This window comes from Miscanthus floridulus, chromosome 19 (assembly GCF_019320115.1).
Source record: "Miscanthus floridulus cultivar M001 chromosome 19, ASM1932011v1, whole genome shotgun sequence".
NCBI classification, from domain to species: domain Eukaryota; kingdom Viridiplantae; phylum Streptophyta; class Magnoliopsida; order Poales; family Poaceae; genus Miscanthus; species Miscanthus floridulus.
The window spans coordinates 44,026,369-44,054,227 of record NC_089598.1 but is presented as its reverse complement, the minus strand read 5'-3'; the positions used below and the strand labels follow the sequence as shown (position 1 = coordinate 44,054,227).

General features: G+C 45.5%; 1 protein-coding gene across 1 annotated transcript; it reads right to left on the bottom strand.

The window, feature by feature from the left end:
• Positions 1 to 2,121: 2,121 nt before the first annotated feature.
• On the bottom strand, positions 2,122 to 25,440 carry LOC136525954 (uncharacterized). The gene is made up of 6 exons (XM_066518766.1): positions 25,264 to 25,440; positions 24,740 to 24,943; positions 24,452 to 24,641; positions 7,874 to 7,942; positions 2,493 to 3,386; positions 2,122 to 2,385 (listed from the first exon to the last, which is right to left on the bottom strand). The coding sequence occupies exons 1-5, from the start codon at positions 25,438 to 25,440 to the stop codon at positions 3,142 to 3,144; spliced, it is 885 nt and encodes a 294-aa protein (XP_066374863.1). The 3' UTR covers positions 2,122 to 2,385; positions 2,493 to 3,141.
• Between the last annotated feature and the right edge of the window lie 2,419 nt (positions 25,441 to 27,859).

Sequence of the window (27,859 nt, the reverse complement as noted above, 5' to 3'; positions counted from 1 at the left end):
GATAATCCTAGAACCCCTTTTCTCCTGTCTCAGTGAATCTCTATTCCCAAAATGAACGAGGCCTCACCGAGATCTTTCATATCAAAGTTTGAGGACAAGAATTTCTTCGTTTCCATTAGTAGACTGATATCACTACTAGCAAGCAAGATATCATCCACATACAAAATTAGGAATATGTACTTTCCATTCTTGAACTTTGCATAAACGCAATTGTCCTCAACATTTTCTTCAAACCCAAAACCTTTTATCGTTCTATCAAACTTCAAATACCACTGTCTTGAAGCTTGCTTCAATCCGGAGATTGATTTCTTCAGGCGCCATCCCATATTTTCCTTTCCTTTTACGACAAAACCTTTCGGTTGTGCCATATAAACATTTTCTTCCAAATCCCCATTTAGGAAAGCCGTCTTTACATCCATTTGATGTAACTCCAAATCATAGTGGGCTACAAGTGCCATTATAATTCTAAAGGAATCTTTACATGAGACTGGAGAAAACGTCTCATTGTAATCAATCCCTTCTCTTTGCGTGAAGCCTTTCGCCACAAGTCACGCTTTAAATCTTTCTATATTCCCTTGGGAGTCATATTTCATTTTGTAGACCCATTTACAGCCTACTGTTTTGGCTCCTTTAGGAATATTTTCTAAGTCCCAAACTTTATTGGTACTCATTGATTTCAATTCATCTTCCATGGCCTTAAGCCACTTTGATGAGTGGTCACTTCTCATGGCTTCTTCAAATGAGGTTGGATCATCCCCCATCTGACATTCTTCTGTTTCATAAACTTCATAGTCATCAGTAATAGCTGATCTTCTTATTCTTTGAGACCTTCTAGGTGCCTCCGGCACTAGTTCCACATTTGGTTGTTGTTGTTCTTCCTCATGTACAACATTTGGTTCTATTGGTTCTTCAAGGATAGGTTCCTCAAGGACAGGTTCCTCATGTTCATTCATTGTCGCCACGGGAGAACTTGCAACAGGTGTTGGCACAATAGTGTCCTGCACTGTCGGTGCAACAGCAGCAGGTAGCGTGAAGAATGGTTCTTCAACCATCGGAGTGGGTACATGTACCCGCTTCTCCTGTAGGTTGATTTCTCGTGCTACCATGCTCCCCCTGATCATGTTATCCTCCAAGAACACAGCGTGTCTTGTTTCTACAATCTTCGTATGTCTGTCAGGACAATAGAAGCGATATCCTTTCGATCTTTCTGGATAGCCAATAAAATGACAGCTGGCTGTCTTGGAGTCTAACTTTCCTATGTTTGGGTTAAACACTTTTGCCTCAGCTAGACAGCCCCACACACACAAATGGTTAAGTGAGGGTTCCCTTCCTGTCCATAATTCATACGGTGTTTTAGGCACCGATTTACTTGGTACTCGATTAAGTATGTGAATGACGGTTTTCAGTGCCTCCATCCATAAACTAATCGATAATGTGGAGTAACTCATCATGCTTCTTACAGGTACGGTTACGTCTTTCAGCCACTCCATTCTGTTGAGGCTCCCCCGGTGTGGAGTACTGAGCAACTATGCCATTTTCCTATAGGAACCTTGCGAATGGTCCAGGAATTTGGCCATATGGGGTATGTCGCCCATAGTACTCTCCACCTCGGTCTGATCGTACTATCTTGATTTTCTTATTGTGCTGATTTTCAACTTCAGCTTTAAATATTTTGAATTTATCCAATGCTTCCGATCTTTCTTTAATTGGATAAATATTGCCATAGCGAGAGTAGTCGTCTGTGAATGTTATAAACGAATCATAACCATCCACACTTTTCACAAGAAAAGGACCACATATATCTGTGTGGATTATTTCTAAAATTCCTGTGCTTCGTTTGGCATCTTTCTTAATTTTCTTGACATACTTTCCTTTGATGCAATCAATACATTGCTCTAAATCTGAAAATTCTAAGTGTGGGAGAATTGATTCCTTAACCAATCGTTCCATTCTCCCCCTCAAAATATGGCCCAAGCGACAATGCCATAATTTGAAAGAGACAGTATCAATTCTCTTCCGCTTCTTAGTTACATCCGTAGATGGGGAATCATTCACATTCTCATCACATACATTGTTCGCATTCTCAGCAAGAGATAATAAATAAAGCTTGTCTTGTCGGAAGGCAAGACCAACACATTTATTATTAACCAGTATCTTACACTTGCCATCACCAAAATGGCAATCAATTCCATCATCATCAAGTTTCGAAACACTTATCAAATTTCTACGCAAAGAGGGAACATAAAGTACTTCTTTAAGTCTAAGTATAAAACCATTATTCAATTCTAAAGAAAAATCTCCAATGGTTTCAACATTGGCTTGCAGTCCATTTGCAACTTTAATCGTTCTTTCTCCTCTTTGCAAGGTTCTCGTCCCACTTAACCCCTGTAAAGAATTTGCAACATGAGTAGTTGCTCCTGAATCAACCCACCAAGTGGATTTATCATAACATAAATACAGAGATTCATCTACAAATGTAATAAATTCATCACCTTTCTTTAGCAGAGATTTCAGGAAGTCTGGACAATCCCTCTTGTAGTGTCCCTTCTTGAAGCAGTGCTTGCACTGATCTTTTTCTGCTCCACCATACTGCTGATTCTCAGAATCCTAGGGTTTCTTTCCCTGTGAACTAGATGAAGAGGTCTTATCCCACTTAGGTTTCCCTTGTGGTTTAGAATTCTTGCCATTAAAGTTCTTTCTTTTGTTGTCCTTCACAAAATGAGTAGATTCACCTTGTGAGGACTTTATCCTCTCCTCTTCTTGAGCACATATTGAGATGAGTCTTTCTATGCCCCATCTTTCAGGCTACATATTGTAGTTCACAATGAAGGTGTCATATTCTTTCAGCAAAGAAGCAAAAATCAAATGAATCAAGAAATCCTCCTCCTTCAAATTCATTTCTTTTAGCTTGGATGTCGTAGTGTTCATCTTCAAAATGTGCTCTCTTATGCTACCACCAGTGAATTTCTCATTCACAAGCTTCTTAATCAGTGAACTTGCTGTGGCCTTGGTAGACCCAGTAAACTGACTCTTGATTTTCTCAAGATATTCTTTGGCAGTAGCACATTCAGGGATTGAGCCCCTTATCTGTTCTTCTATGGTGGCTTTGGCTACCAACAGGCACTTGCGGTTGGAGAGAGTTCATTGCCTATGTTCAAGGTCATATTTCATTCTTATTTCAGCATGATCACGCTTTCGAGAAGCGAAATCAGCGTCAGATTCATTGTCACCTCTCACCGGGTCCTCTGGCTCAGTAGGACACGGTGAGGTGATGGCAAAATCGACCTCTCCCAACGCAAGTTCCAATTCATATTTCTCCCGCCACACACGGTGATTGGTTCCGTTGAGTGTCGGGATGTTGGCAATGTTCACAATGCATTTGCCTCCTGAAATCACACCAAAGTAAGTAAGAAACATTTATACATAAAATTCCATGCTTTAACTCAACGTTGGTCAAATTAAAACTTATAACTCATCCATGCAAACATTTTACATCACCGTTGGGCAGAAGTAAAATTAATGCACAATTTCTCATGGATAAAAAATTATAATATTGTTATTAACAACGTTGGTCAGAAAATAACAATATCATAATCGCATCAAAATTATCAGAAATTCATTTCTCTTAAAATTAAATTATCCCGTTGGTTCAAATTTAATCAAAGAGAACAATAATTATCATGCACAGCAGAAACTTTAATAATCTTTCATATTATTATTTTCCAGAAGCACTAAAAATTTACTGTTTTTCTAAGCAAAATATCATTGGATAAAATTTGCACAGAAAAATTGCATCAAAATTATTCAAAATCATCAAAATATGCATTTAAATTACTCCTGGAAAATAATAACAAAATTTCATTTTTCTTAATTCTTTCATTTCAGCCCAGCGCGGCCCAGCTCTCCCAAGCGCGCGGCCCGGCCAGCAGCCCTAGCGCGGCCCAACTCTCCCAAGCGTGGCCTAGCTCGCCAGCAGCGCGTGGCCTGGCCAGCAGCCCCAGCGTGGCCCAGCTCGCCAGCAGCGCGCGGCCTGGCCAGCAGCCCCAGCGCGGCCCAGCCCGCCAGCAGCGCGCGCTCTAGGGTTTCACCCCAGCGTAGCCGCATCTCGATCGTTCATCATATCCGATGGCTGTCCGGTGATTTCGCCAGATCAAAACGGCAGCTGACCTCCACCCCCGAAAAAACCCTAGAGCTCATTTCCTTTCTTCTTCCCCGCCTCTCTCAGTCGCAGCGAAGACAGCCGCCACCGAGCAGCCGCGAGCGAGGAAAGCAGAGCGGGCGGTCCTTTGCGCCGTCGCCGGCCCCCTCGCCGGCGCGCGTGCTCCCCAACGGGTGAGCACGCCGCCGTCGAGCAGTCTGGCCGCGGCGCTCCCTTGGCCGAGCCCGGCGAGCCCGCGCCCCGGCTCGGCTTCTTCTCCAGCGCCGGCAAAAAACCGGTTCGGCTCTTCTTCTTCTGCGTCGGTGAAAGTTCATCCGACGCACCCTAACCCTACCCCTTCTTTCCCCTTTCTTTCTTTGAGTTGTTCTTTTCGGGTTTATCCGAATGGGGAAAAAACTAGGGTTAGGTTTAGGGTTTGTTCTTGCTGATTCGTTTTCTTTGCCTTTTATTTCTTTCTTTTCGTTCATCTGATTGGAAAAAATGGGATTAGGGTTAGGGTTTGACCCTTCTTCTTTCTTCTTCCCCTTTTCTCTCTTTCGAATTTGCGTCTAGGGTTCTCGGAATCTGACCCTCCCTTTTCCCCTTCTTCAATCCCTTGTTCAGTTTTGATTTTGGGAATTAGGGTTAGGTCTTAGGGTTCGGTTTTCTACTTTCTTTCCCGATCCGCATCAGATCGGTCGGTTTCACTTAGCCGATCTGATTTCTTGTCGAACCACGGCTCCGGTACCATTGTTAGATTTCATTTTAGGTATATTCATCAGATCGGGAGGTCTTGGTAGTAGAATAGGTGTTCGGGTTTCATAGAGAGAGAGAGAGAGGGGTGACAGGTTGCAAACCATCGAATGCCGTAGTTGTTGAAGCTTTGACCGGGGTTTCATTGATAGACGCCATCTGCGTGCCGGCAGCGATGTTCGGTGGAGAGGGAGTCGGCGCTGTGGTGTCCTCGGTGGCGGCGTGTGCGTCTCAGTGGCGTTGCCGGCGTCGGTGGTGCTTCCCGTCGCTGGCAGCGTCCCTTCTTTCGATCGGGTCTAGGGTTAGGATGTCGGTGGGGTGACTGGTGGCGCGGTGAACCTCGTACTGCGAGCCTTAGCCCCCACCTTTCCTTTATAGCGCTGTGCGATGGGGGCCCACCAACCATGTAGGGTTGGGCGCCCCCGATCAGGGCGCAAGGACAAGGCCCAGTTAGGCCATCCTAACATCTCTATCAATGGGTCGACATCCTCCTCCTCCACTATGTCGACGCGGTCACCTCATTTCAGCTAGGTGCACGACACACGTGCAGGCGCATCCCACAGATAAGGAGGTTCCCGTAGGATGCTTTCCACCCTGTCGGCAGCTTCTCCCATAGCCTCTTCTTGGTGTCCGCGAGCTCTAGAGCATGGGGCTCATGTTTAGCTCCAGTGCCCACACCCATCACCGATGACGAAGCTCAAGGACTGGGATGCCTGTCCTACGCGTCCCCCTAGTTCCGTCGCCGACGGGAACGCTGGGGGTTCAGCACCTGTCATGCGTCTGCCCCCAGTGCCCCAACATCTCCAACAGGTTCTGCCACCCGCGAACTGCCAGTGCCGTCACCTGCGTGAGCTCCGTCCGCTCTAGGCACCATGGCCGACCCACCTACGCTTATACCTTTGACGTCTGTAGGGACTACAGGAGGTGTCATGCCCCGAGACCCTTCTGCAGCCCTGACTGGCCGCAAGGGGTCGATCTGCTCCACAACCAATACCTATCAAAACTCCAAGGTAGAAATCAAGTGGCAAAACAATTACAAAACACTACTACATACTTGCTGGATCACCTTACGGTGCGCTTGATTTTGTGCAGTCCACCGGGGCCACCCATCCCAGCTATCGGCGTGGCCGCCTTCTCAAAAACTAGGGGCACCGGGCTTGCCTCCAGGGTTGACACGCTGGCGGATGCACTCCCTCTGACCCGAGCCTCTCACTCTAGCTTGGGAACTTCAACTCCAGCCAGCGCTGTAGGACTTTCCGCCCGCCGACCAGGGCTTCCTGTCTGCTCGATGCCCATCGCTGAGCTAGTACCTTCTTCCACCAGAGGAGGGGGCAATAGCTCCCCAACGCGCCAGCCTCGATGATAACTGAAATGATCTCAATTTTCACGAAGGGAAATCCACAGATACGAAGTATAACATGATAGACTCAGACGATCATTCCATCACATTATCCAATAATAGTTGATATTACAGTCATACATCGAATATATGTCTTAAAGAGAGTACAAATAGCAAGGTTTACTCATTATTACATCACCACTTGGCAGAATCAGTCAGAGCACACAACATCTGGAACAACATCAAGTAGAACGACAGCGGGCGTCGACTCCATCTTCACGAACCAAACTCGAGTGTAGGAACAAGACCTCTAATCCTCCCAACCATTTCCCTGGTAGTCGTACTCAGACTCAGAACCTGCCAAACATTTATTATTATGATTTGTACTGGCCACCGGCTTCCACCCTATGCTTTGTGGTGGTGGAATGCAAGGGTAGAGCAAAAGACCTAATTGTGGTTGTAGTTTTCCTATGCGAGTATGTCAAGTTTTAATAATAATTCATCAAGTTTCAACCCATCTTGTCCACATGCTCTCCCATCCCATCACACACATCTCACCACTCTCACACTCTCTAGGCGACAAGGACGACTCCTGCTCGTACTTTGCCACATCGGCCAAAGTCGGAAACAAACACAAGAACCTAGGGGGAGAGAAGAAAGGTCTCCACTCACTAATCAAGGGAAGCGTAGGTCATAGGAATGTCCATATCCGAGGACGCGGCTATACGTATAGATTGATCAACTCTGCAGAGTGTGTACACCTGGAACCACAAGATCACCATCATCGACGGTGCCCTGCCTAGGCTGATACAGGGCTACCTTTCAACCGGTGCGGTGCCACCCTACCACTCAGCCCTGGACCACCTCAGAGTCCACCGAAACACTGAGACTGTGAGACATAGTACTAGGCCCCAGAGGTCACTAAGTTGTCTTAGGAGGGTGTGGGTCACACGCCCGTACCTCCCTAACTATCCGCTAACATCCCAACAGTAGTGGCACTGCCCTAGAAGGTCAACATCCATCCCCCACCCAAACAGGGATGAGTGGTGTGTACGAATGGTCCTATGATCCGGTTCTCTTGACATACCAGTCCTTAGGGGGACCAGACAAGATATCTTCTCATGGGGTTAACTAACACCCCATGCCTTGACGGCACCTCCATCCCAGGGCTTCATCCCACAAAGACACTTCACCCCGGGATCACCTTATCTTACATGCACCCGCCACAGGTACCTCTCATAGGGGATGCCTAGGTCACACCCCTCCCCCCAACAAGACTTGCCCAACAACTCATCGTAAGATCCTGCTTGATCGACTCAACCCTCACCACACACCCAAGACACACGCCAAGATCTCTTCGGTTGTTACCACATTATCAGCACCAAGTGCCTTAACTACTCACACACAATCCTCCACCAAGCATCACATCACAGATATAATGCGTAGTAGAAGCAGTAGCAAGTAAGTAAGCGAGCATCTAGCCTAACAGCGAGTGTGCAAGGGTATAGGTTGCGACAAGGTAAAGGCTTCCAAGCAATTCTACCATGCAACCTATCACAAATCATTTGCATAAAAGTAAAGCACTAGCATCTATATTATAGCATGTCTAGTATGATTCTACGAGGTTAGGTCGGATGTGGCACCTGGCAAGTCATCTCCAAGCTCCTCCGTGTAGTCAGGGTCATACTCCTCAGTCTGTGGCCCCTTTAGGTCTGCCAAATGAGACATATAGTCACAATAAGTGACTCCTATAGATGATCACAAAGAAGCAAAGGAAACTCAAAAGATCCAAATGCACTCAAACATAAGACTATGACGTAGAGCTCATTTTTAGAAAAATTTGGACACTAGTTTCATATTTTCTGGAGTCCTATGAGTTTTCTATGAATTTTCTAAGTTTAAATCATTTCTTAAAAAAGGAAAAGGGCTGGGTTAATCTGGTGCTGACACGTGGCAGGCTGCGGTTGGGCAAGGCGGATCCAGTCACTGATAGGTGGGGTCAGTCAATGGTCAGCGTTGATTGGGCTCAAGCAGGATGGGTTATGGGCCGGCCTGGCCCAGACACATGTCGACCAGTGAGGCCAGCCACGTGGCGCTGGCGAGCCGCTACTAGGCTCGGGTCCATGGGTCTGGTCCACAGTGGACTGCAATGCGTGGGTGTATGGACCACAAGCTCGGTCCACAGTGGACCGCGTCCATCTCTCCCTGTTGTCTCTTCAGCTCATGGTGAACCAGGTGTACGCGGGTCCTGGTAAGGGGCATGGTGGCTCCTCCTCCCCACAGCGGCGCTCTCGCCGATGGCAAGCTCTCACGTCTATGCGCTACGACAGCTCGGTAGGGCAGCTAAGGGGGTCTACGGCACCGTGGGGTCATGGGGAACTCAACGGTGGGCTAAAGACCGCGACATGGGGGTGTAGGCGTCGTGGTGGCTCGTGATAGCGTGGGTCGATGGTGAGGGTACTCGGGACATTGGCACAGCCCCAAAGGGGCTCCCATGGCTTCTTGGTGCTCTGATGGACGTAGCTAAGAGGCTAGGCGTGACTCTAAGGGCTCCGATGGGGCTAGCCACGGCCATGGCGGCAGGCTGTGGTGAGGTGGCCACGGCCTCAATTGGAGCCAAAGGTGGCTCCTTTCCTTCGATTATAGCCACGAGAAAGGTAAAGACTCGATGGCGGTGACCAAAAGACATGGCGGAGTCCGCACCACGACAAGGTGCGCGGCGGAGCTCTGACGAGGCTGGTGGCTATGGCAAACTAGGGCAAAGCGAGGGCTTTGCGCTCAACCATCTACATAGCAAGGTGTGTGGGCTCAAGGCAAAGCTCGACGGCCAGTTCTCATCACATGAGGTGGCCAGAGTTGGTCGGGAAGACCTCGGCACGGCGGTGGCATGACTACACTGCCACACGGGCATCGCAAGGTGACCAGCGCCTCTAGGGCTTCCTAAGCTAGCGCGTCTAGGCTACACGCGTCCCACAACGAGGAAAAGCTCGTCGCGGTGGTGGTTTTACCTCTATCGTCCTGGATTTGCTGAAACAGAGCTTCACTATGTTGTGGCCGTTTGGTGAGCGCGTGTGCGTGCGGTGCTAGGCAACGATGAAAGGCGGTGCCTTTGGCTCTTCCAAGGTGGAAGAACATGGCGGTGGCCATGGTGTTCACACAGGCAAGGGCAGAGCAGGGAACTCAGGGCTCACCGGTGGTGGCGGTGGTGCTAGGCTAGCGACGCGGTGATGAGGCAGTGTAGTGATGAGGCGGTGCAGTGTAAGGAGAGCTAGTTCATCGGTGTAGTCATTTAGCGCGATGTCCTCCACTTTGGCAACCTCAGCGGTGCTCCGGTGGCTCGGTCCTCCTTCCTCCTGCTCTTCTCCCCCTCTTCTCCATCCTTCTTGGTCTCAGCTTGGTGGTTGCATTGCCACCAGTGGCGGCAGGTGGATGAGAGAAGGGCTAGGCATCGGCTCGGGGCTTTTATAGCCCGAGCTTGATCATGGCAGCGGCGGACAGTGGGGAGTAGGGAAGGGACACGTGTAGGGTGATCAGAGGGCTCTAGCTAGGGTTCTAGGGAGCAGGGTGAGCGCAGCTGCCTTAGCACTCCCGTTTTTGAATGGCGCCGGTCAAGGTGGGTACGGTGGTGGCATAGGGGTGTGGCAGGACATAGGCAATGGCGCTCACGTCAACGAGTAGGCAGGCACCTACTGGGGCAGGTGGTGGCTTGGATTGCCGACGTGGTGGCCATCCAGGGCATGCGTGAGGCGGTAGTAGACGGGAGCGGTCGTGATGGCCTTTGTCGTTGTTGGCTTCATGCCGGTTTTGAGAGCGGTGAAAAGAAGAGAAGGGAGGGAAGGAAGAGGATGACAGGCGAGGTCCACCGGTCAGCGATTTAGGCGAGGGGGCAACACGGGCATGGGCAAGCTAGGCCATGGTGGCAGTTGGGCCGGCTCAGCCTACACGAGCGCGCGCACGAGCGGGGTGTGCCATGGGTCGTTGCCAGCCCGACTGGCGGCGCGTGTGAGCGGGGTGCAGGCATAGGGGATCTAGGCCATAGTGACTACGGGCTGGGCCGGCTAGGCTGCTTCCTCCTCTTGTTCTCCCTTTTCTTATTCCTTTTCTAGTTTCTATTCTACTTCTTAGGCTCCTATGCATGTATACATGTGTTGCCAACACATATACACCCGTGTGGGGTCCACTAGGGTCATCTAGGGTTCTAGGATCCAATCCAAGGGTTGGCAACCTTCACACATCAGGTTTATTATAAGGGTTTAGTTGATTTTATTTCATCACATAAAATCAAGAAGATGCAACTCATAAGTTGTTTAATACGCAAATGCTCAATCATGCTAGCTTGGGATATACTTGTGCAACTACAAGGGTGGTTTCCTAGTATGCACACTCACCATGCATGGGTTTTGTTAGAAAAATTTTTAAGTTTGGATTTTTGGTTATTGAAAAAACCTGGGTTGTCACAATAACGTCTCCCTATCCTCTGGGTCATCGTTTTCACTCTCTAACCCGCCAACGTACCTTTGACACTAGAGGGACAGGGAGTCCCTGATGTTGATCCCACCGCCACAATGGGGCAGTGTCACTACTTTCCTTTTCTTCTTCGCCGTCGGCGCCTCGTGGATCAGTTGCTCCTTCCTGCTCTGCCAGACGTGCCGACTAAGTCTTGGGGTAGCTTCCTGCTCATCCGATGAGTCAGCCAGTGTGCCTCTGCTCATTACCACCACAATGTCCATAGCACTATGTGGCCTTTTGTACCTATCTTCATCGACTGGCCACGACTCATCTAGAACATCAGAGATTGTCGACAGAATATCGTCGACAGTCCATCGAGGGGTATCCCGCGATAGTAGATTGATCGACAGAGAAGCGTGTAATCAAGAACAAGAAGGCAACAGAGACACACGAGTTATACAGGTTTAGGCTGTCAGTATGATGTAATACCTTACTCCTATGGTCTGTTGGTTTGTATTAGATATTGTATGATTTGCCGTGATTTTGTAGGGGGTCCCTGCCCGCCTTATATAGTCCGGGGGGCAAGGTTACAAGTCGGTTAGATCTGAGAGATAACTGAAAAGTAATAACAGATTACAAGAATCATGGGATCGTACGTATCCTAATAGATCTCGTAACATCTTCAGGATATCCTCCCCATGCCTTGCGGGAGACGCCGAGCAGAATCGTGCCCCGCAAGGCTTCTTCTCGTGGGCTGGGCCGCCCCTGGAGGCGTAGCCCATGTGGCCCGCCATGGGTATCCAGGGTCGTACCCCCCACAGAGATATACCCCTTTTGGTCCTATTCGGTATATCAACGAACAATAATCAGGCATGCAGCAAGCAATAACAAACATGCAAGCACAACTCAAATTCACACACCTCTGGAGGCAAATTCAACAAGCTAAAGGCCCTCTAGGGGTGCCTTTTCTCCTTCGTCTTCTTTATCATGAAGAACTTCGACACTCGTCGATCAAATTCTTTGTTGTTCAGCTTCTCCGGCGACTCTCACATGAATTCCTTGTCCCGGTACTCATACGTGGGGTGAGACCTCTCTTTGCACGGTTGAATTCGATGGCCGATGAAATTCTACGTACACTCTACTTTGTTGATGCTGACTCTATCAAGGAGGTCAAGCAGTTCCTCCACCTGCTGCATTTCATCACTGCTCGGTTTCGCCGACCAGTTCAAATTAGAGATTGAAATGTGGCTCAATGCCAAGATAAGCTTTGCAAAGATTTATAAAGATTAATAGATGTAGTATGCTATTTGGGTTTAGATGGAGAAGACATATGTTGTAGTAAGCAAGAAGTTTGCACAAGAATGGATGTGCCGATAGCCCAGATCCACGTCAATAAAAATCCTTGAAAACAACCAACTCTACACTACGTGGATTCGGAAAGCGCTCACCTTTCGTAGGGTGCCACCCAGTTGTCACCTCATCTAGCAGGATCCTATCCATCACCATCTCCTCTAGGTCCTCTCGGGTGCTGCTCGACGTCACCCACTCCTTGCTGCGGGCATTGTCCTTGCGTGAGTTCTTCCGTGGCACCATAGAAGCAGATCTAAATCTAGGGACTCAGTGCACGAATTGCTCCTCAAGTGAACCTGGTTGCGGGTGGCAGATGATGCGACGGAACCCTAGAAATGGCAGCGACAGAGGAAAAGCTATCGCTCGAGAAAGAAGGTGGAGGAAATGTGCAACTGTACTTACTGTGAAGTGGAAGAGTGCACCGCGAGTCCGCAGGGGGTGAGCTATATAACGGTTCACCCTCGCCCCTTCACCTTTAGGGTTTTTAGGGACCCATGCCACGCTACGCGCGCTCGCCCCTAAACCGCTATGCCACGCGCATGCGTCTGCTCATAATTAATGCGTGTCACTCTCATTTCTCCGCGGTTACCATTTAATGGGTCGTCCTTTGGGCCGTTGCGTTTTCCTTCGACAGGAAGATAACAACGGGCGGCTCAGTTTCACATGTTGCTCCGTTAATTCATGCTTCGGTTACTCTAAGAAGATTTGATGGTCGCCATGGGCTATCTGCCTAGTGCGGGGTTTTCCCTAGATTGATGGTTTTATTCCAAGACTTTCCTTTGACCCTGCTACAAGATTTATTCTTCATCTTCCAGCAGACTCGGGGACTAAGTCTGTACACTTCACCTTGTGGTGAATGTACTGATTCATTGTTCACTCTATTTCTCAGCTACGTTGGGGACTACATACAATCTCGGTTATGCCGAGGACTACTACTTTTTCATCAAGACAATGACACCAGGTTTATTCTTCACCTAATCTCAGGCTTAGGGACTATAGTGTGTACACTGCACCTTGCAGTGCATGTACTGGTTCTTCATGATGCATTGGCTATGCTAAATTTGTCACTTAATGCCTCTGCTCCGCTCTAGTGATCATGTCATCGGCGCAATCGCAGCTGGCACCTAAGTGTGTACACTTCACCGACCAAGAATTCTCAAATTTTTCTATTGAGCTCCTTACATCCTATTAGGGAGCCTCACTTGGCTAAGTTCAAGATCTACTGGTTAGCCAAACTGGTCGGCAGCCTTCCTTACAGGTTGGCACATCAGTTAAGCTGGTCGGCAAGCATTTTCACCGCCCAGGATCCAGTCAAATAGGTCAGCCTTTGTTTTCACAACTCAAATCATCAGATAAGCTGATCGGCTTTATGGCAAACTGCTTGGACTTGATCAAGACGGCGTCACCAAGTGGATACAAGGCACTTAGGGACTACTGTGGGGGGTCTGACCCTAGGTACCCACGACGGACTACATGGGCTGTACCTAAAATGAACTGGGATTTCAAAAATAAAATTCTGACTCTCTTACCCCTCTGTGATAGTCTTAGGATACCTCAGCTATCACGGGCGTCCACTTTTCAGATAATTACAAAGTCACACAACACATCAGAGTACAATGTCAAGCCTATTACATTATTCGAGTTACAAGCCTTCTGGACTAAATCAAACAAAACAACGGAAATCTAATCATAGCAGTGAAGCTTGACGAGTCTTCAATCCATAGGCATGCTTGAGAGTAGATCCGCAAACCAACTACCAATCCCAGCACCACTGCAAGTCAAGAAATCTGCACACCACCAGATATGTGCAGGCCATGGTCAGCACCGAATGAGCTTTGGTGGAAAATAGAAAATAAAGGGATCTGGTGATCCTAGTGGTTTGGCTATAGTTTGCATCCTTAACACATGCAAAAAAAGCATCAAAAGTAATAATATCTTCTCAAGTCCCAAACCACACTCTCATTCTCACCATCCACTCATCGTCATCACAAGTCACCATTCATCATCCCTCACAACAACCTCAGTCTCTCAGTCTAGTCGACGAGGCGGCCTCCGCACGCCCCTCATCTAATCGGCCTCAAGCCATAGCTTAGCTTTGGGGGAGAAAAGCATATCACAAGAGAAGCTAGTGAGTTGAACCCTGCACATAGGTAAGTGATTATATCCGAGACCGCGACTATACGTATAGATTATTAACCCCGCAGAGAGTACACTGTTACCCCACATGATCACCGCCGATGAATCACCATCAGCGATGAACATCGCCACCGCAAACTAGGCCGACTAACACCAATCATGTCCACTAGCCGGAGCGAAGATATATAGATGCCACTATATAAGGTGGGGTCATGTCATCGAGGTGTCATGGAGTAACCCCGTCCTCCTAACACTAGTTGCACAAGCCCACAGACTGCGTGCCTACTCACTCCCACAGAGATTGATGGTCGCCTACACTACTTTGGGCACGTGGTGTGCACGAAATTAACCCATGATTTATGGCTGCAACTTACGTCAGTCCTTAGGTTGGCCAGAGCGAGCACCTTCCACCAATCCATGTGCCCTCAGAGCACTAGACCCATCCTTTAGAGGTGGTCTATCCACAAACTCCTCATCCCAATGCCCCTCGGGGACCGTATGACGTCCCTCTAGGACTCTGTGTTCCTGCCATAGGAACTACCCTTGGTGCACTTCATACACCACAACAACCTCTCACTCAAGCCAGTATCTCCAAGAATCAGGTCGAGGGCAAGGAATATCTCTAGAACTTGTCACATCACCACCACCCACTTGGGATTCATCGCTCCCGCCGCATATCAAACCATATACCTCATGGTGGTGCCTCACGGCTAAACCCCATCCGCCATCCACATCATCCAAACATCCATCACACATCATATAACAAGGATTATATGTAATTATGATGGAAGTAAATGCAAGCAAGCAGACAAGCATATATAAGTGCCAGCGTGGAGCTAGGTAATCAAGGTGAAGTGGTTTCAATCAAGGCAATCAAGCCTCAGGCGTTAGCATGCATCACATAATCTAGTGAAGGAATAAATGTAAAGCGCTAGCAGTTCTATTTGCAATGCCTAATGGGATTCTCTAAGTAAAGGTGCTGCCATGACACCTGCGGTGTAGAGGAAGTAGTGGTTCGCGTCTCCGGAAGTCATTGTCGTCGATCAGTGGGAGTCTCCTTCTCCATCCGAGGCATCCTTGAATCCATCCGAGCTCAAATAGTCGCTACGCAAGACAAAGCGAGAACGACCACCAATAAGAAGCAATAAAACCGTGACAAAACCTAACTCAACTAAACTCAAAGACAGCACTAGGAGGTAGGGAAGGATTTTAGAAAAATTATGAAACTGGGAGCTAGGATGAATTTCCTATGAATTTATGAAGTTGGATGGGGTTTCTGAAAAAAACAGAAAAGGAGAAGGGCCGAGTTTGGATGGGCTCACGTTACTGCTGCTAGCCCATCAAAGGTGAGGGCGCTCGGCGCGAATCGAAGCTGGGCTGGGCCTGGCGTTGCCGGTCAGCCCAGAGGAAGGAAAGGGCCCAAGGCCGAAGGAAAGGCAAGGCGGCCTCTTGCTCGGGCTTTTGGCTCCTGGCTTCACGCCCCAACACAAAAGAAGGGAAACAGGGCACTCTGCAGGTGCTCGACGGAGGGCTTCCAGGCGCCACGGGTTCACGCGAGTGCGTGCAGCGTCCGCGACGAGGGGACGATGGCGCGGGGTGAGGGCTGCGACAGCGGAGCTCACGTCGATGCGGTGACACGGCGACACCAGAAACAGGGTCGCCGACCGGTGTGGCTGTGCACAGGGTTGCTGCTACATGAGTGCGCGTGTGCAGGCACCGTGGCAGCGCGTGTCCGTGGTTGTGGCAACCGAACGGCGTCACGGACAGAGAGGCGGCAGCAAGGTGAGGCCTCGGGTTGGTACGTGTTGTGTGCAAGGGAGGACAAGGCAGCAGCTTTGCCGGAGAAACTCGCCGGCTCCGCCGAGGTTAAGCGCGGGCTGGCCGTGGTGAGCGCGAGCGCTACACCGTGCGTGCGCCGGTGGTAGGGGCTTCCAGAGCGTCGGCGTGGGCATGGAGACGGCGCGTGCTTGGCGTCCGTGTCGTGCGAGACTACCGTGGCCGGTTCATGCTGCATGAGCAACGTCGTGTGGCTCGCTGAGTCGAGACGGGGCTCCCGTTAGTGCTTCGGTTGTGCCGGTAGCGTGCGGCTGCGTGCCAGAACGGCGATCGGCCAAGAAGGCTTCGCCTTGGCATCCGTGATCCGGGTGAAAGCAAGGCCGTGACGTCCGCAAGTGGTGCGGTGGGGCCTCGTCGTGTGCATGGGCAGGCCACCGCGCGGCGTGCCGTGCGCTGAGCGAGTCTAGGGCCAAGGCGACCGTGAGCGGCGCGACTGCTAATCCGTGCCTGTGCAGGTGGCCGAGGTCGCGTCGGCGCGTGCATGTGCCGATGTTCATGTCCTTGTCCTCGCGGGTTCCAGACCACGGCGTTCATGCCGCGGCTTCCAGGATGCGGCTCGACGGCCGGACAGGTCAGGGCAACAAAGGAACCCGAAATGCAAAACCTTTTGCATGAGTGCCCGTGGAGCTTAGCGGATGCTTCTGATTGGTCGTTTCCCTGCTGTCCATAGTACATATTTGCAGGCTTTTTCAGTCTTGGGTCCCGCCTGATCAGAGTTTTGCCTAGGGCTCATTTGTGTCTGAAACTTTCGCCTCGTCACCTATGTCATACGTACGAAATAGGTAACTAGACGTGAACGTCTTCTATGTATTGCGTCATATAAATTCTTGAGTTCCAGTGCTTCACTTTCCACCGTTTGTTTTTTAAACCCATGTACTTTGTTACTGTTGATGTTTGTCGTTTTTTTATGTCCGTGTTATTCCTGGCTCCCAGTCATAGACATTGTTATATATTTTCCTTTTTTTTATTTTCTACACTGTTTCTAATATCTCTACACATTGTTTATATTGGTTGGATGTTTTAGCTACAGACCCTTGATCATCTTTATTAGATAATATTTTTTTCTAGTTATGTATTGTCGATCTTATTTTTTTAAATCTGTGTTATGCTCGCCTCCCCAGTCATTTATATTGTTATATTTTTTTGTTATTTTTTAATGTTCTAAACTTTTTCTAATTTATTTTCAGATTGTTCCTATTGTTAAGCTGTTTAGCTGCAGAACTAGGTTAATCTTTATTAGACACTCATTTAATTGTGTAGTTCTGTACGGCTGAAGATATTTTCCATCTTTATACTTTCCGTTATTTTAGTTTTTTGTTAAGAAAGATGATTGCTCTTTGTTGTTCTTATTATCTTTAGATTAATTTTGTCGTATCCCTTTCTTCTTTGGTTTACTTTTTATCTTCACTATGAGTTTTTGCGGCTCTTGTGTTATTTTTTTTATTTTTTATTAGAGTCATGGGCTCTACATTTTTTGTCTTTTGATCTTTTTAGTTATATGCATTTTACTGCTTGTTAGAGATCATTACATTTCTTCTTATTGTCCCCAATTTGCTCAAACAAATCCCCAAACAATGATGATATTTACTTGTTATTAATTCACTTTGACATTTCTCAGTTTTCGTTCAACCATTAGCACTGCAGTGTAATTAATAACGCAAACATGCATATTTGCACTTCCTGACAAGTATATCGTTTACATTAAAGTCTTAATAGCATGAAACATCACTTCACCAATTCGTCAAAAGCATTCTGCAAAAGTTGTATATCCCATTTCCCAATTCTATTCGTAATGGTACATTGCATTCCTTATTAATGACGGCAGATTACCAATGTTGCCATCCATCTTCAGTAGCTGTTACATTATGTTCATTCTTTGCAGTTGGGTGGCCTCCTGAAAACATTGAAAATGTTATCATTCATATTCACAATAACTGTCTCATACCATAGTTTTTTTTTCTGATTTATTTGTCTCACCTTAGTCAACACCCTTGTCATGACTTCCCCATCAAAGTATCTTGCATAGAAGATTGTATACAATCCAGTGTTGATGTTGTTATTATAAAAAATAACTATTATTAATTTGTCTAATACTTTTTTCTATTTAATCTATAGTAGTAGTGTGTTACATGTTTGCTTCTTCCTCGATGACATCAATGTATTCACTGTCCCAATTATCAATATTATTGTTATTGCTATTTGTGAGATTTCTCCAGCACTCATTCATACCAGAATTGAGTAGCAAAATGTAGCATTTGTGCTTATCCTCCAATACTAAATTTCCTAGTTTCATGTTTTTTTGGATCTAGCACCACTACCTTCTTCCTCTTGAAATCCCATATATAAAGGCACCAATGCCACTCCACAAGTATTGGTGCCATGACCTGCAGTTATTTAAACTTGTTTAATATATGTATGAAAAAAATAAACTTTCCTATTTTTTTCCACACATATCACATTGTTCAATCATCATGTTGTTGACTTTTTTAGTATATGTACTTACAAGCCTGTAGTCTTCGACGATATATGATATGTGTTCACCCAAGAATATATCCTTAACCAGTAATGTCGGCTCACCTCTAGCTTTCTTCAGTCCCCAAACCTGTTATTTGTCACGCTGCAAGTATTAGCAATAATTAAGTTACTCATCTAAAGGTGAACCGTTTTTTTATTATTTCGTAATCACACCATACCTTGCTGTGTCTTCATCATTCATATAGCATAGTGCTATTTGTGACGTCAGTTGAGCTTCCAATGGCGCATCTGGGTGTGTCGTCCCTATTACAAACGGAGACACTCTGAATTTTGAATTTCTGTTTATATACTAGATTACCACTTTCATATCATTGACAATTATACAATTTTACATACCCAGTCAATGTCGAGTTTTGATGTTGGGGCTTCATTTTTTTTGCTATTTTATTTGGTGATATTTTGAAATAAAAGCCCACGCGTATAACAACTCTCTGAGTCAGGTATTATCTATGAACAAACAATCATCTATGTAAACAACCATCTGCAAAAATATTATTTTTGATACATTATGGTCACGATGTTTCTGTTTCTAACCTCAAATCTTTCATATGGTTGTCCATCTCCCTGGCCAGTCCTAAATTTGTCCATTATGATTAATTTCTTCAGTTTTTCATATCCGAAGTCACCTACTCTTGGCACTTTGCATTTGGTTGTAATACAATGACTGATCTTGATATTGTCCAAGTACACAATCTGAAAATAGGCAATTGTCAAAAATAAAAAAATATTTCATTGCAGGTAAAACAAGTGAAAAAACTTACGGTGTAAGCAAACAAGTAAAAAACTATACCATGCTAAACAAGTATACCATACAGGTGATAATGTTAGGATATATAAATTGGTAATAATAAAAAGGGCATGTGAAACGGTACTACTAAAAAGGCCAATATGGAATTAAAAAAGAGATTTCTAGAGACCAAATATAAATTGGAACAGTATGATGTAGTGGCACGGTAGTTCATGACAGTATGATATAAAGCAGAAACTAGTATACTATGCAAAGTGAAAAAACACCTCAGAGAGAAGCTTGAGTGGTTCATTGACGTTGACACCACCAGCACCAGACGAAAAGCCGATGTTGTTGCTCCCAGAAGAAAACAAGTCTGAACTACCATATAAAGGTGCACCAGAGGACGGCATGACAAAAGTAAAATCTACAAAATATGAATTATGTAGTTGAAATTAGAACAATGGTATTTTAAACAAAAAGGGAGGAAGGTTTGCAAAGGAAGAGGAAAAAAGAAGAACACGGGAACTGACCATAAGTAGGAGGGAACGAGCTAGAATAGAGAAGAACGAACACGAAATGGGGAGGCTAGGTCCGCGGCCAACTCTAAAGCAGTACTAAAAGATGTGTGTAAAAACGACAGAATATAAAATTCAGGAAATGAACAGTACCATGTACTCTAAAAATTTCAAACTAGGAAATAAAAAAAGTTAGGTACGATAAATAGTGAAAAGCATGACGAACAAAGAAATATACAGAGTAACATTCCAACGTATATTGAACTATTAGAAGAGATCAGTATCAAATAAAGTAATTAAGAAATCAACTGAAAAAATAATCCTAACGACAGACATAAAAAGATGAATCAATAAAACATCAGGCTACTATCGACGGATGTCCACCGTCAACTATCTAGTGGTTTGAATATATAGAAAACTAAAAAGAAGAGTGAGTAGTGTAAAAACCCATATTGTACGTCTTTTGGATGGGGATACATCTTTTGGGTGGGTTTTTACACTACTCACCCTTCTTTTTAGTTTTTCATGTATTCAAACCACTATATAGTTGACAGGGGACATCCATCGACAGTAGTTTGATGTTTTATTGATTCATCTTTTTATGTTCGTCGTTAGGATTATTTTTTCAGCTGATTTTTTAACTACTTTGTTTGATACTTATTTCTTCTAATAGTTCAATATACGTTAGAATGTTACTTTGTATATTTCTTTGGTCGTCATGCTTTTCACTATTCATCGTACCTAACTTTTTTTATTTTCTAGTTTAAAATTTTTAGAGTACATGTTGCTGTTTATTTCCTAAATTTTATATTCCGCTGTTGTTACACACATCTTTTAGTACTGCTTTAGAGTTGGCCACGGACCCAGCCTCTCCATTTCGTGTTCGTTCTTCTGCATTCTCGCCTATTCCCTCCTGCTTGTGATCAGTTCACGTATTTTTCTTTTTCCTCCTCCTTTGCAAACATTCTCCCTTTTTGTTTCAAATACCATTGTTCTAATTTCAACTATATAATTCATATTTTATAGATTTTACTTTTGTCATGTCATCCTCTGGTGCACCTTTATATAGTAGTTCAGACTCGTTTTCTTCTAGGAGCAACATCGGCTTTTTGTCTGATGCTGGTGGTGTCAACGTCAATGAACCACTCAAGCTTCTCTCTGAGGTGATTTTTCACTTTGCATAGTATACTACTTTATGCTTTATATCATACTGTCATGAACTACCATGCCAATACATCACACTGTTCCAATTTGTATTTGGTCTCTAGAAATCTCTTTTTTAGTTCTATATTGGCCTTTTAGTAGTGCCGTTTCATGTACCCTTTTTATTAGTACCAATTTATATATCCTAACATTATCACCTATATGGTACACTTGTTTAGCACGGTATAGTTTTTCACTTGGTTGCTTACACTGTAAGTTTTTTTACTTGTTTTACCTACAATAAAATATTTTCTTATTTCTGACAATTGCCTATTTTTAGATTGTGTACTTGGACAATATTAAGATCAGTAATTGTATTACAACTAAATGCAAAGTGCCAAGAGTAGGTGACTTCGGATATGAAAAACTGAAGAAATTAATCATAATGGACAAATTTAGGACTGGCCTGGGAGATGGACAACCATATAAAAGATTTGAGGTTAGAAACAAAAACATCGTGACTATAATGTATCAAAAATAATATTTTTACAGATGGTTGTTTACATAGATGATTATTTGTTCACAGATAATACCTGACTCAGAGAGCTGTTATACACGTGGCCTTTTATTTCAGAATATCACCAAACAAAATAGCAAAAAAAAAATGAAGCCCCAACATCAAAACTCGACATTGACTAGGTATGTAAAATAGTATAATTGTCAATGACATAAAAGTGGCAATCCAATATATAAACAGAAATTCAAGATTCAGAGTGTCTCCGTTTGCAATAGGGATAACATACCCAGATATGCCATTGAAAACTCAACTGGTGTCACAAATAGCACTATACCATATAAATGATGAAGACACAACAATGTATGGTGTAATTACGAAATAATAAAAAATAGTTTACCTTTAGATGAGTAACTTAATTATTGTTAATCTTGCAGCGTGTGGTACATGCATATGTTCCCAAACAAAATACAAATTGAAGGGGTAGTGATGCAAGGGGTGTTCCAAGACAAAAATGACTTTGTTCCTAATATTATGAATGCAATGGTTAGGTTGTACCAACAGATGAATAATAAACTTTATGAAAGATGAGATGAAAAAAGATGGAGACATTTACTACCAACTGATCTTATAGTAAGAATAACGAAAAATAAAGATGGTATTATGCATCAGATAAAATAATACAGCAATATGATTTCTGTTCTAACTATTTTCAGTAAGAATGTAGTATTGTAAATTTTAGTGTAATCCGTGATTGACTTACTAATTAAGTCGGCTGACAAATAATAGGTTTGGGGAGAAGAAAGTTAGAGACGAGCCGACATTACTAGTTAAGGACATGTTCTTAGGGGAACACATATCATACAACGTCGAAGATTATAGGCTTGTATGTACACATACTAAAAAGTCAACAACATGATGATTGAACAGTGTGATGTGTGGAAAAAATAGAAAATTTTATTTTTTCATATATATATTAAATAAGTTTAAATAACTACAGGTCATGGCGCTAATACTTGTGGAGTGACATTGGTACCTCTATATATGGGATTTCGAGAGGACGAATGTAGTGGTGCTAGATCTAAAAAACATAAAACTAAAAAATTCAGTATTGAAGGATAAGCACAAAAACTATATTTTGCTACTCAATTCTGGTATGAATGAGTGCTAGAGAAATCTCACAAATAGCAATAACAACAATATTAATAATTGGAACAATGAATACATTGATGTCATCGGGAGAAAAGCAAACAAGTAACACACTACTACTGTAGATTAAATAGAAAAAAGTATTAGACAAATTAATAATAGTTATTTTTTATAATAATAGCATCAACACTGGATTGTATACAATCCTCTATGCAAGATACTTCGATGGAAAAGTTATGACAAGGGTATTGACTAAGGTGAGACAAATAAATCAGAAAAAAAAACTATGGTACGAGACAGTTATTGTGAATATGAATGATAACATTTTCAATATTTTCAGGAGGCCATCCAACTGCAAAGGATGAACCTAATGTACCCGCTACTGAAGACGGATGGCAACATTGATAATCCGCCGTCATCAATAAGGAATGCAATGTACCATTACGAATAGAATTGAGAAAAGGGCCATACAACTTTTGCAGAAAGCTTTTGATGAATTGGTGAGCTGATGTTCCTTACTATTAAGACTTTAATGTAAACGATATATTTGTCAGGAAGTGAAAAAATGCATGCTGACATTATTAATTACACTACAGTGCTAATGGTTGAACGAAAACTGATAAATGTTAAAGTGGATTAATAACAAGTAAATATCACAATTGTTTAGGGATTTGTTTGAGCAAATTGGGGACAATAAGAAGAAATGTAATGATCTCTAACCAGCAGTGCAATGCATATAACTAAAAAGATCAAAAGATAAAAAATGTAGAGCTCATGATTGTAATAAAAAACAAAAAAAAATGACACAGGAGCCGCTAAAACTCATACTGAAGATAAAAAGTAAACCAAAAAAGAAAAGGATACGACAAAATTAATCTAAAGATAATAAGAACAATAAAGGGCAATCATCTTTCTTAACAAAAAATTAAAATAACAGAAAGTATAAAGATGAAAAATATCTTCAGACGTACAGAACTACAAAATTAAATGAGTGTCTAATAAAGATTATCCTAGTTCTGAAGCTCAACAGCCTAACGATAGGAACAATCTAAAAAAATTAGAAAAAAATATAGAACATAAAAAAAATAACAAAAAAATAACAATCTACATGACTGGGGAGGCGAGCATAACATAGATTTAAAAAAATATGATCCACAATACATAACTAGAAAAAAAATATTATCCAATAAAGATGATCAAAGTTCTGCAGCTAAAACATCAAACCAATATAAACAATGTGTAGAAACATTAGAAACAGTGTAGAAAATAAAAAATAAAAATATATAACAATGTCTATGACTAGGGGAGCCCAAAATAACACGGACATAAAAAAAACGACAATCATTGACAGTAACATACATGGGTTTGAAAAAACAAACGGTGGAAAGTGAAGCACTAGAACTCAAGAATTTATATGAAACACTACATAAAAAACGTTCACATCCAGTTGTCTATTTCGTACGTACCACATAGACAACAAGGCTAAAGTTTCAGGCACAAATGAGCCCCACGCAAAACTATAGTTGACCAAACGGGATCCAAGACTAAAAAAACATGCAAATATATACTACGGACAACAGAGAAACGACCGATCAGAAGCATCCGCTAAGCTCCACGGGCGCTCATGCGAAAGGTTTTGCATTTCAGCGGAAGCTTTGGAGCAGGGCTGTAATCGTGCGGTGCTCTATGTGTGCGACGACGCGGAGACAGCAAGGCCATGATGGCCGCTGCCGTCCTGTGTGTGGAGAGACGCTTCTGCGGCGCCATGCCGCAGCGGGGCACGGGGATTGAACCGGCGTCGAAGGCCGGGACATGATGCCAGACATCAAAGCATCGCAAAAAGGCAGGGCTTTGGCTTGCTCACCGAGGGCTCGACGGAGGCAGATCGCCTGGTGCAGGTAGGGTGCGGTGCAGGCAGAACGCGCACGCTGGCGTGGTGGTGACGGCGTCGCGGCTGCGTCGAAGCTGGTGACGGGTGGAGGCGTGGTTGTGGCTCGGATGAGGGCGCATTCCCGGGCGGCGTGGCTTGGCGAAGTCGTCAGCGCGTGGCTCCCCTGTGACAAACAAGAGGAGCACGGCGCGAAGACCGGTCACCGGGCAGGAACGGCAATAGGAAGGACAAAGGTGGAGGCTTTGCGCGGTGGAAACTCACCGGCGGCTCCGGATGCCGGATTGTGGTCGCGGCGTCCGCGGCTCCACGCCGTGGCGAGGCGAGGCTACATTGATCGGGCGACAGGAAGGCGAGGTCATGGCCGCGCGGTCGTCGTCGTGCTCCAGCGGACTCGGCAGCAGCAGCTCCGTTCGGCGTAGGCGGGTTGCGGTAGGGCGACGTGTTGCCGTTGCGGACGCGTGCGTGCTCGGCTCACGCCCGAGGTAGAGGCTGCGGCTTCTTGATGCGGCCGTCGTCGCGTGGCCTGATGAGGACGAGGTCTCTGGCAATCGTGCCCGCGGCGCGGTGGTGAAGAACGGCGGGGCTCGGTGCGGTCGACGCGTCTCCCGGCGTTGCGTGGCCGTGCAGGAAGCCGATCGGCGCGGCTGTCGCGGATGGTGCGAGAGGCGAGGATGAAGGCGAGGTAGGTGGGAGTGGCGGCGGCCTGGGGGAGTTGGTGAGGGCTCGGGCTCGGGCTCGGCCTGAGCTTAAATAGCCCTGGCGCTAGGGTTCTGGGTGGAGCGCACTGGCGTCCGAGCGGTGGATGTCACGGCCGGTGCGACGTGGCGTGCATCCGAGGTGCGGAGCAGGTGGCGCGGCTGGGAACCTTCGAGAAGGCTAGGGCTGGCGCTCGGGCGCTGTGGGTCTGGGGCATCCCGTGAATTGCGGCGCAAGGCGTGGCTCCAGGCGGGCCCGGGCGGCATGCGTGGCTCGGCTTGGCCGGACGGAAGCAGGGGAAGTCGAGATGGAAGCAGAGGGGCACGGTTGTACGGAGGTAGAAGATGACGGCGCTGGTTCGGACGGGCCGACGGAAAAGAAGACGGCGTCCTCGGCTCTTCCCTCTCCTGCGGCTGACCTGTGGGGCCTGGCCCTACGGTGGCTTCTAGTGCCTAGGCGAGCAGGGCAGCGGCTTCGCTCTCTCGCGCATGCCACGCGCGTGAGTGCTATGGATGGCAACGGGATGTAGCCGTCGGCTATCGTCGGAACGTTCTCTTTCCCGCTACGGAAAATTCATCCCGTCTCCATCCCTGTTAACTGTCTCGGTTATAGATTCTTGCCTATCTCCGTACCTGTCGGGCATCGATCGGGTAACAGATACCTGACGGGTACTACATACCCGATAAATAAGTACACTTGGGGTCGCAACTTTATAATCAGAGACGTTTCTTCTTCACCCGGGTACAAGGAGTCTCGGAGATACCGAGGAGAAGGAGCGAGGTTACGAGGAGGACGAGCAAAGGTGGCACAGAGACCGAACTGAGGAAACGAGGGGCACGAGTGCTCATGAGGCAGATGTGCTTATGCTGCTGGCGGAGATGATGAGAAAAAATTGAACTAGGGTTCCTAGAACATATAAACTATATATATGATTGTTTAGATTTGGGTCAAAATACCTATGTTGAACTTCTTTGAGCCTAATACTCGCATGACTGCTCAAATAGTCGGGTTCCCCAACGGGTAACGGTGACGGGTAAACAGGGAACGTTCTTGTACCCGCTATACCCGTCGGGGATGCACTAGTAGAGAAATGACCTTTGATCCAGCTCGAAATTTGGCTTTAGTCCTGGTATTTTTCACGCCTGGGACTAGAGAGACCTTTAGTCTCGGTTTATAGCTCCAACTGGGACTAAAGGTCCCTGCCCAACGGCTACTGCGGCAGGCTTTTGCTACAGGGGACCTTTAGTCCCGGTTGAAGCTACCAACCGAGACTCAAGGTTAACTTTTACTCCCGATTGGTCCCTCCAACCGGGAGTAAAAATCTACTCTCGGCTAGAGGCTCCATTCGAGACTAGAAGGGGACCTCTAGTCTCGGTTTCTGTCTCCAACCGGGACTAAAGGTCCCCTCCTATATAGCCCTTCTTCCTCCCTGAGCCCGAGCCACTTCGAGCTCAGTGTTCTTGCTTCATCGTCGGCCTCTCTTCTTTCTCATCGCCGATAATCATAAGATTTCTTCGATTCCTCCATCGATTCTTCGGTTCTAAAGGTTACCAACTTTATACTCTCATGTTTCATCAGTAGCATATCTCATTTTGTGGACTAGATATATGTGGTTTTTTATGGTGAATTTTTTTATTTGTAAGCCATTTAAGCTCAAAATCACTTTAAAGTTTGTATATTTGGATGAAGGAAGGTTAAAGTAGTTATTCAAAACTAGTATTCAGCTTTCATTTCTAGCATGCATAGCACACTTCATGGTTTAGAGATATAGAGAATTTTAGAGTTTTTTTTTAATTTTATTTGTTTATAAAATGAGAAATTTATATTATATTAAAAACGAGTATAGAGAGTAGATGACAACTGCTTCTGGGTCCTCGGCTTCTCATCGGGTTCCAAAGCGACTAAGGCCGGACCTCCCTCTCATTGCATGCGGCAAGTGTGAGGAGAAGATTATGATGGAGTACCGGGTGAGGAAGAAGTGTCCCAACAAGGGTCGTATCTTCTACAAGTGTCCGAATCGTAATGTGAATTATTTTGTCGCATTTGATAATTATGGTTAATTTATACTTATTTTCATGATGATTGTGATTAAAGTTCTAAATTTTTGTTTTAATTTTAGTGGGATGGCACTGGATGTTCAGGTTGGTACTAGGAGGAAGAGTATGTTGAACACGTGCAAAACTCTTACACAGGCGGCTACGCCGGCTGATGAGGCAGTGATCCTGCGAAAGAAGCCCATAGATGTTGAACAAACGCAAGATCTGTCTGTTTTAGTTGAGATTGGTCACGAAATCCTTATGCTGCTGAAGTGCATTTTAGCTTTAGTTTTTTTAGTGGTAGTTGGGATTGTCTATATTGTAGCGAGATTTTAGCTTTAGGTTTTAATATGGTATGTATGTCATGTAATGCAGATGAGCCGGCATTGGATGTACAATGCTGATCGCCGCTCCCAAGAGTTTATTGAGAGCATGCATTCTTTCTTACGTGTGGCCGGGGCAAACAAACACGATGGTTTCATGTGCTGCCCATGTGCCATATATAAGAATTTGAAGGAATATGCTAGCTCAAGGAGTCTTCATTCACACTTGTTGAAGTCAGGTTTCATACCAAACTATATTTGTTGGACGAAGCACGGAGAAACCGGGGCTGTAATGGAAGACGGTGAAGAAGAACAATGGGACGATG